The following is a 10,193-nucleotide window of genomic DNA, read 5'->3' on the forward strand; positions in this document are numbered from 1 at the left end:
TGGTGAGCGACGATGGTATCCTGGAGGAGTCGGTTGGCTGGAAATCGACCTTAAGTCGTAACAATCCTAAGTGTTATGCGTCGTCAATTGATGGAACGAGCAAAACAACAGGTCCAAGTCTTGCCTTTCACATCTTTGGGCCGACCTGCCGCTACATGCTGCATAACATGTGTTCTTGACTCCTGGGGCGGCTGTGCTACTCTCGATCGGGGGCCTTTCAGTGGTTGATGATTAGTGGTCGGCCGCCATTCCAGGGGAGCAGTATGCTTGGTAGGCGCTTCATTCCTTCGCCACTTAGGCTTCCTCCACGTTTATGTATTCGGTGGTGCACCTGAGCAAGTGGTCGAAGTCTTTTGGTGGCCTCCAGATGAGGGAGCGGAAGAATTCTCCTTCGGTAAGCCCCTAGGAGAAGGCATTTACCAATATCTCCGAGGAGACCGATGGAATATCCATAGCTACCTGGTTGAACCGCTTAATATAGGCCCTCAGTGCCTCCTTGGGTCCTTGCTTCAATGCAAACAAATTAACACTTGTCTTCTGGTAGCGGTGAATGCTGGCGAAGTGGTGCAAGAATGTCGTTTGGAAATCTTGGAAGTTATGAATTGATACAATCGACGGGCGTCTAAACCAGCGTTACGCTAATCCTTAAAGAGTGGTGAGGAAAACCTGACACTTCACTCCGTCAGTATACTGATGGAGTGTGGCAGCGCTATCGAACTTGACCAGAGGGTCATCCGGATCGATCGTTCCATTGTATTCCTAGATTGTCAATGGGATGTAGTGTCGGGGTAGGGGGTCGTTTAGGATCCCCTAAGAGAACTGTCGGTTGATCCGTTCAGGAGAATCATCATTTCTTGGTGCTTTTCCTTTTCGTACATCCTGAATGGGTGCGTCGTTTGAGGAGGATCCTGGATCCTTGCTCACTAGGCACCGTTCTCTAATGGAGTCTGGAAAAACGCGTGATGAAAGGGAATCAGCGCTTTGGGCGCATTCCCATATGTGTCAGTCGGCTTCTTATTTTACCCCCGAATGGATACATGTTCCGCTCAATCTCGATATCCAACTTGCTAACCAGCTGCTGATGTCGCGAGCCCATGTACCTAGCGCTAAGCCAACGCTTGCTGCTGTTCTTACTCCACCATTTTTGCTGCTCAGACTTGTATCAGCATATCTAATTCCTCCTTTGTCAATGTCACCATCGTGAGTCGTCCAACGTCCTCCATCTTCACATTTCGGATACGGGCTACGTTCCTACAGACGGTGCCAATATAAGATTGTCCGAAAATCATGAAGAAAGCTGGCTGGGGATGTGACTTCTGGGTTGACTGCGTGTAGACATCCCTTTGCTCTACAACATAAGAAATGTCAGTGCTGAGCTAGGGAAGGGGTCTCCGGCGTTGGCCCTCCGACGCTTAAATCAGTCATCGAAAAAATGGAAGAAAGCGAAGCAATAGTAAGCACAGGCGTGAATAGTAAATAACGAGTACCTTCACCGGTACATAGACCTCCCTTTATATAATGTCCCAGTGGGCGACGTGCACATACCTCAAGGCACAGGCACGCTTCCTTAAACATCCTATGAAAAAACCTATCAAGAAAATATCTCTGACATCATATTTTAATAGGACATGTAAAATCCTAATGAGACAATAGAACCTTCCTTTAATTTATACAGAAGAAAGGAAATTTTATATTAGTTTAAATATTACACCTATGGTATAGAATAGTAATGAAGGAAGAAGGGAAAAGAAAATCAAGTCTCATCAAGTACCCTTTCTTTCTTTCTTTCTTTTTTTTTTTTTTTTTTTTTTATTTGGGGGTGTGTTTTTCATAGAACCTATAGGAATGGAAGATAGATTCCAATGCTACTAGGTTTCTGCTATGCTGTACACTGCATTTGTTCAGGAAGATATCTCGAAGGAACAACATAATTAATCATAACAGAAAATATCCAAAACTGTACAAACAATGACTAAAGAACATGACACGGGGCATGAAATCATAATAACAGCATATGATAGTTTTTACATGCAACCATCAAAATGCTCAGGATGAGCAGCAGGTACTCTTCTGATTCACAGGTTGTCCACGGATTTGTACTGTCGGTGGCCTGCCATTGTTGCCGGCTGGTTGGCTAGCCATCCTGCAAGCAGTTTTCTAGTTACACTACCAGAACATTCTAAAACAACACGATGGAGGAAATTATAAAAGAAATCAACGTGAAATGATACTTGTTCTTGATGGCAGAAGTCATGGCCATGAAGGCCTGCTCCACATTGGTAGCATTTTTCGCACTAGTCTCTATGAAAGGGATGCCGATCTCATCCGCGAATGCCTGCATTGGCAAAAGCAAAAATAATTAATTGTTGTTGCAGCAAAAGCTAGTGAAACAATTGAGGGACTATGACAAGTGGGTAATTCCTTGAGCAAGGAGTCAAGGACAAAGCATGTCAGATTTGGAGGAAGTCACTGCATCTAATTTGCAGGTTAGTAGTAGTATCGTGTGACAAATTACCTTGGCTGTCTCGTAAGAAACAACTTTATTTGCAGTAAGATCACTTTTGTTGCCCACCAGAAGCTTGTTCACATTATCACTTGCATATCTGTCGATCTCATTTAGCCAAGTCTTCACATTATTGAAGCTCTCCTGGTCTGTCACATCATACACCACCTGTAAAAGTCAGAGTATGACCAGATGCTCTTCAATAAGTTTAACGTGCAAAGAACATAGCATTTGTTCACATTTGACTTACAATGATGCCATGGGCACCTCGGTAATAGCTGCTTGTAATTGTTCTGAAACGCTCTTGCCCAGCAGTATCCCACTGCAACGAGAGAAAAAACAATTATATAGGAATAGCTGTTGGACACCCATAACAGATACTCATACGAGTCTTAGTAGCATAGCAATCGATCATCCAATGATGATATGATATCCACAAGCCTTTTGCAATAAAGCAAACAACTTCCACGTAGGGCACTTAAAAGATTTATTTTGCATAGGCTTGTTCTATGTTTAGTGGCATAAATAGAAAATGAGTAATAGATTGAAGCCATTGAAAATAAAACTCACAATTTGAAGCTTAATGGTCTTCCCATCCTGCTCGACTGTGCGTATTTTCTGTAAGATATAGATCTTGTCAGGTTCTGTAATCTTTCACTGATTTTATGTATAAAGGAAAGAGATCACTTACAAAATCAACTCCGATAGTACTTATATAACTTTCCAGGTAGGAATCATCCTATGAAAAAAGAGGAAATGAAGTTAGCAAGATATGCAAAAATCTCCTTGCAGTAAAGATCTACTTCTGCTGTCTGCATTACTATGATTCTCAACAAGTTGAGAAATCACATCGGTGGTTCCCGCATTAGGTGGAAGGGTGAGAAAGAGGGAATGTGTTGAAATAAAATAAAAAATTGAGAAGCCAAATGAGATGGCAATCTCTACTGCAGCATGGCTTCCATCTCAGGAGTACAAAATGTGTACTTTCTCATCGCAAATAAGATACTTTGGAAAAAAAAAAACATACTACAAAAAACAAAATGATATATCTTCAGTCCCATGATACAGATAAATTGTTATAGGCACCGAAACTATTGTCCTGTGTGACAATTTAGACCACACGAGTTACCAACTTTTATAGGTAAAGCTTATAATAATTAAAGTTAATTTATGAATAAAATACGCGGCCAAGATATTCTATTATTTTATATGGAACAACTTTATGACTTAGCTATATGATGATGATGTGCAAAACTAACATTGTATATAGAAATTGCACAATCAACCAACAAAATAGAAAGCTAATAACAAATGCCATTTGCAGCAAATATGTTTTGCTTTCTCCAATAACTAGTATTTGCAAACATTACTACTGCAAATCAAGTCCCTAAGAGAAGATTGTAGAAAATTAGGCAATGTAAAATAAAAAATTTATAGCAACCCAAGCCATTAACACCTCAAGCTGGACATGATTTCTAAAACTACACTTATTGACAAAACCAGCAAATTCCATTTCTCCAAGATAAAACAGAGAATGTATGTAGGTGCCAAAACTATATTAAAAGCAGCACTTAAACTGGATGCCTTATATAGGAGGATCATTTTGTAACAGCATTTCCAATGAATAGAAGACAGAACAAGTCACAGCAAAAATATGGAATTTAACAATCAACTCAAGATATGTTATTGCAACTGAAATGTAGGATATAATAATAAACAACTAATGCAAATTGCATCTTACTGCAAATCTCAGGAGCAAGCATGACTTTCCAACGCCTGAGTCTCCAATAAGCAAAAGTTTGAATAGATAGTCACTACAAAAAGAAACATGCATTTAGTTAGTTTTACACCAAAGGCGTGTAACTATTAGCTGTAAAATGAATTTTAGTTTGGATAACTTGACACCATTCGAACTGTGTTCAAAAAACACATAACCCAATCTGCCTGAAAAATTATAGTTATTTGGCTTAGAGTTGGTCTCAATTCTCAAGTTTTAGGAAATTAAGAAGGGACCAAGGTTACCTTCTCAGCAGGAAAACTAACCCTGATCCCTGAACAAACCTAAATAAGCATCTATAGTTTTTGACCTGCAACTAACTTTTTATACACAAAGGATAACTTTATTGAAATCAACCTAACTAGACAGATTTAGAATGCAAATCAGTTCTCAAATTTTACATTGAACCATATTTATATTTAGGATAATCCAGTTCAAATATGTGGGTTAAGTGAAATTTTTGAGAAGTTGGGAATTATGTATTGTCCCTCCGTATATGCGATTTTCTGTTACTCTCCCAATTACTCACTCCTGATTCCTATCCTTTTCCCTCATTGTGCGACATAGCCACCGCACCTCTATTGCCTCACAAGGGCTGATGATGCTAGTTGATGGAAACTCTCTCTCCCTCTCATTTTCATTCTATTAATCTCTCTCTTAAGCTCTTTCCCTCTCTTGTTTTGTTGTCACGCTGTCATCAAAAGCCAAGAGAGAGAACAATGCCATTATTAGCCATCTCTGCCTTCTCTTCCCTCTATTTCTCTTTTCCTTTAACTCCCTCTTGACTTTGCACTTGTGGGCAGCTGAAGCTGCAAGCATTGCCTGAGTGATGGCAGTCAATTGTTTGGCCCGCATTTATCAAACCTTTTGAGATTTTTGAGCAAATTAGTGCAATAACCTATCAACTTGGTAAAAAGTAAGTTGATAGGTTAGGATACACATTAACTATCAAATTCTAAATTCTCTAACCAATAATATACCAATGAGTTACTTATACCGTATGATTTCAAGAAAGGTCCAGGAGATGTCATGCAGCAACCGTAGCAAAAAGCCTCTCATTAACCTATTTGCATCATGATCACTAACAATCATCACATACGTGATATGGCAAGCAACTGGTACAATAGCCTTCAAACACTATAGACCATGGAATATGAGTCATTTTGTTATCAAATTTAGATACATTTTTAGCAATCATAGCAAGTTGCCATCTGCTAATGAATCAACAATGAAAGGTAGAATATGACGCAATCAATTCACAAAATGGAAGGAACACAATCACAATAACCGTTTCTCAAGTCACTCTCCCTAGATCTGAAAGACACGCATGTCAACATCGTCCAATCTAAAGCCCAAGTCTGCAATAAAGAACAATAATCACGAAATATTTTATAATTCTATCAAGAAAACCCGGATCTGACTAACAGACAAGGGAAGTCATTTCTCCGTAAGCAGCAAAATCAACTTACAATTCTAAGCCCCAGAATCTATGGCATTTAGCAAACATAACCGTGATTCGAAAACGAAAAAAAAATACAAGCAGGATTAGGGTACTAAGATGCGTCACTTACTACTCCGGATTCATGGCGGACACAGGCAGTAGGCCGACAGCTTAGCTCTTACTCGATACCTCTCCTGGAATTCGCGATTGAAGGCGCTTGCTCTTTTGCTACAGTCGGTGAAGCAACGAGAGAGAAAGGTAGGGGAGAAAGGAGGAGGCTAGCGATTTCCGAAAGGTTTGGCCGGGCAGAGGTCGACAAACAGAGGCGACGTGGTGGAGGGAGACCGAAACGGCACTGGAATCGACGGTTGAGATTTCTCATCACGGACGCCCGTCTGGCCTCAATAGGTGACTAGTACGGTAAATGAATAAAATTTATTCACAATCAAATATTTATGAATAAATTTGATGTTATAAGAATTTATTTATATTCATTTAATATATATAAAATTGCTTAAATAAATAAATTTAAAAAATCTATTAAATTAAATAAATAAATATAAATATATGTGTCCAATTTATTAATATTGATGAATAATTTTAATTTAATTTATTATGTTTAATAATAAAATTCTTATCTAATTAAATAAGTAAAAGTTTTAATTAATCAAATAAGTTTAAATTGGGTGTCCGATGACATAGAAACAATCCAAGCTTGAATCAAGCTCAAGCCAATCTTGAATTGAGAGTCTGATAACATCTAAACAAACCAAGCTCGAGTAAAATTTTAAACAAGCTCAAGCTTATAAAAAATAAACAAAGTTAAGCTTGAACAATTATTTCAAATGCTTGGTTCATTTTAAGTTCGGATTGGCTCGGCTTGACTCGATTATCTTATCAAATAAGCTTGAACATCCCTGATCCTGTCCGAAAATTGTGAAGATGGAAAGTTAGGGATATGGCTGCTACATTGATTAGATGTAGACCACGCTCAGATATGCAAGCACGAGAAACGTTAGTATCGAGCCAAGGAAGGGGTCCCCGGCGTTGGCCCTCCGACGTTCAAGTTAGTCGCCAACATGAAGAAGAAGATGGAACAACAATAACACAGGTGCAAAAAGTGAATTACGCATCCCTACGGCGGTGTACGGACCCCCTTATATAATGCCTTGGTGGACAAATATGCACGCTTTTCGAGACATGGGCACATTCTTTCGTTGGTTGCGGACACGTTCCCCAATTGGTTCTGGACACGTGGTCATGGACACTGATCCGGTGGTAAGAACAGGGGACCCCCGTTCTGGGAAGTCAACGCCACGTGGAAGTCAAAGGTCCAGGTGGTCCATCGGAAAAGGACGGACTGACCGGACGCTCAAGAGAAGGTCGAACCGATCGGCTGACCGAACGCTTGAGAGAAGGTCGGACCGATCGGCCGACCGGAGAAGAGTGGCTGACCGACCGGATGGCCGATCGGTGTTTAACTGACGGCCAAAGGGCGCCCCGATGGGAGTCGGGATTCCGGCGCTCGATTGAGCAGGAATGAAGGGCCGAGCGGAAGCCCCGCTCGGCCGAAGACACAAGGTAACATACTGCTAATAGTCTCCGCAAAGCACATTACCGAGAATCTCCCAAGTAGACCATTATATATGTCCGGCCGGACGTAAGGCGGGGGCTGGCCGGCCGGACGCCCGGCAGGGAGTAAGGGGAAAAGGACAAGGGACAGCTTTTTCTGACAGCGGGCATGTTCTGCGTTCAGGCCATACTCAAAATCCTACGACAGAAGGATCCGCTGTCCCATCAGAGACGTGCTCAAACTGTAGCAGTATGGGGTCAGGTAAGCTCCTCTGACAAGCCCACACTACGGTATGGGAAAGGACACGTGTACACCTCGGTATGTGTGCACTCGCTTCTCCACAGCCCTATATAAAGGCCCTCACCCTTCACCGGAGGTACGCGTTCTACAATTTTCGGAGCCACTTCGTTGTTCGCTTACCTGACTTGAGCGTCGGAGGGTCGTCGCCGGGAACCCCTTCCCGGCCCGACTTCTGTGTAGGTTCGCCGGAGGTTCGTACGACCAATCGGAGATCTACGTCAGCGACTCGGAGAGCGCCACGTGCCCAGCGTCCGTTGATTCAGCATTAGGACAGAATCAATTTGGCGTCGTCTGTGGGAACGCTCCTGCATCCGATCGGAAGCAATGGACGAAGCTGGACGACAGCACACGGTGACGCTTTCCACGGAAGAACTCGACGCTCTAATCGAGTCGAGGGCCGCTAAGCTTGTGGAACAAAAACAGAAGGCACCAGCCGAGCGGCCTGAGCAGCAAGCCACATCAGCATCAGGTGGCCGAGCGGAAGCACCACAGGCCACGGTTCCATTCCATCGAGCTCTCTTCCGCACTCCTCCTGAAGCCGCAGTAGCTAATCGCGATAGAGGCTCTTCGTCAGATGAGGTACCAATGCGGGATAATAGAAAAGGCAAAGCCCCCCGAGCGGACGCCTCGCCCGAGCGGGTCAATCGTCAGTTCTCAGAGGCCATCTTGAAGGACCCTCTGCCAAAGCACTATGTGCCCCCGGCGATCGGTGAATACAATGGGACCACCGATCCGGATGATCATTTGGGTAAGTTCGACAATACCGCTACCCTTCATCAATACACAGACGGGGTTAAGTGTCGAGTTTTTCTTACCACCCTCTCGAGATCGGCTCAACGGTGGTTTCGGAGGTTGCCGGACGGATCCATCACAAGCTTCAAAGACTTCCGTACGGCCTTCCTCCACCACTTTGTCAGCAGTTGGCATTATCAGAAGACGAGTGTCAGCTTGTTTGCCATCAAGCAAGAGCCAAGAGAGCCGCTCAGAGCTTATATCCAGCGGTTCAACCAGGTGGCCATGGACATTCCAACAGGCACCTCAGAGACAATGGTGAACGCATTTACACAAGGCCTCGTGGACGGGGACTTCTTCCGCTCGCTCGTTCGGAAGCCGCCCCGAGACTACGATCATATGCTGCATCGGGCCAACGAATACATCAATGTGGAGGAAGCCCAAGCTGCCCGAAGAAAGGAAACTCCAACCGAGCGGGCTCCTCCTGCCGAGCGGAAGCCGCACACTGCTCATCAGCCGCCAAGAGGACCAAGGTCCGAAGCAATCCGCTCCCCCCATGCTAGGTCCCATGTCCAAGAAGTTGCAGCCGAGCGGCCCAAGCCAAAAAAGAAGTGGACCCCCATGTTCTGCTCATTCCACCGGACGGACACGCACAATACCAGAGATTGTCGGAGTCTTCCCCTGATCGCCCATCCCGTTCCCCGGAGTGGTGGCCGTCGATCACCATCGTCCGACAGGCGACAGAGAACTCACGGAGCCGATCGGACTATATCTGATCGCCGACAGAGACGGACTCCCGAACGGCAGCATACTCTTAGGCGTGAAGACAATCCTCGGATGTCCAGGGAGGGTCCAGACCGTCCGCTCGGGAAGGAGAGAATATAAACAACACTTCCCGAGGTGAAATCAACATCATATCTGGTGGTCCGACTGGAGGCGACTCTAACCGAGCAAGGAAGGCTAGCGTCAGGCAGCTCCAAATCCATGCAGTCGGCTGCAGTCAGGAAAGGGCGAGCGGACCCGAGATAAGCTTCGGGCCCAGAGATTTGGAAGGAGTCGAAGTGCCGCATGACGACGCTCTCCTCATCAAAGCGGTAATAGTCAATTACACTATCCATCGCATTTTTATTGACACAGGGAGCTCGGTCAATATCATATTCAAAAAAGCCTTCGACCAACTACAAATTGATCGAGCCGAGCTGCTGCCCATGACGACCCCCCTTTACGGATTTACGGGCAATGAAGTTCAGCCGGTCGGACATATCTGACTGGCTATCTCGTTGGGAGAGGAGCCGCTCAGAAGGACGCGGACGGCAAACTTCGTGGTGGTCGACTCTCCCTCATCATACAACGTCATTTTGGGACGACCGGCGCTCAGCGAGTTCCGAGCGGCCGTCTCCACCTTCCACCAGAAGATCAAGTTCCCCGTGGAGGACAAAATGGGAGAAGTACGGGGAGATCAACTAGCAGCTCGGCGATGCTACGTCGAGATGGTCCGAGTAGAAGCCAATTCCGCTCGGAAGACGCCCCAGATCGAGGTAAACGCTATCACTGAAAAGCCACCCTCTTTGATCTATGAAGAAAAAGAGGAAGTGCAGATTCACCCGACCCGATCAGAGGTCACGACCTTCATTGCGTCCGATCTGGAGGCCAACCAAAAAGAGGAAGTGATCAAATGCCTCCAGAAAAATTGTGATGTCTTCGTCTGGTCGACGCATGAGCTGCCCGGAAATTCACCGAGCATAGCGCAGCACGAGCTACATGTCCGACCGGACGCTCGGCCGGTGAAGCAGAGAAAAAGGGATTTCAGCGCCGAGCAGAATGCCATCATCCGGGCGGAGGTTGAGAAGCTTCTGGAGGCCGGCCA

At 44.6% G+C, this 10,193-nt stretch overlaps 1 protein-coding gene across 2 annotated transcripts; it reads right to left on the reverse strand.

Moving 5' to 3' along the window:
* Positions 1–1,896: 1,896 nt before the first annotated feature.
* On the reverse strand, positions 1,897–6,048 carry LOC121992141 (GTP-binding protein YPTM2-like). 2 transcript variants are annotated; one of them, XM_042546304.1, is made up of 8 exons: positions 5,852–6,048; positions 4,245–4,317; positions 3,195–3,242; positions 3,074–3,121; positions 2,754–2,825; positions 2,516–2,671; positions 2,232–2,335; positions 1,897–2,143 (listed from the first exon to the last, which is right to left on the reverse strand). In XM_042546304.1, the coding sequence occupies exons 1-8, from the start codon at positions 5,863–5,865 to the stop codon at positions 2,047–2,049; spliced, it is 612 nt and encodes a 203-aa protein (XP_042402238.1). In that variant the 5' UTR covers positions 5,866–6,048; the 3' UTR covers positions 1,897–2,046. The 2 variants fall into 2 exon arrangements, with proteins under 2 accessions (XP_042402238.1, XP_042402237.1); XM_042546303.1 differs by lacking the exon at positions 5,852–6,048 and adding an exon at positions 5,278–5,468.
* Between the last annotated feature and the right edge of the window lie 4,145 nt (positions 6,049–10,193).

The sequence above is a fragment of the Zingiber officinale genome, chromosome 6B (genome assembly GCF_018446385.1).
Source record: "Zingiber officinale cultivar Zhangliang chromosome 6B, Zo_v1.1, whole genome shotgun sequence".
NCBI lineage: Eukaryota > Viridiplantae > Streptophyta > Magnoliopsida > Zingiberales > Zingiberaceae > Zingiber > Zingiber officinale.

Coding starts and splice junctions, on each gene's coding strand:
- LOC121992141 (XM_042546303.1), bottom strand. CDS start 5,372: ATGATTGTTAGTGATCATGATGCAAATAGGTTAATGAGAGGCTTTTTG. Junction 2,826..3,073: donor AGACCATTAAGCTTCAAATT/GTGAGTTTTATT, acceptor CTCTCGTTGCAG/TGGGATACTGCTGGGCAAGA. Junction 2,672..2,753: donor GAGGTGCCCATGGCATCATT/GTAAGTCAAATG, acceptor TGACTTTTACAG/GTGGTGTATGATGTGACAGA.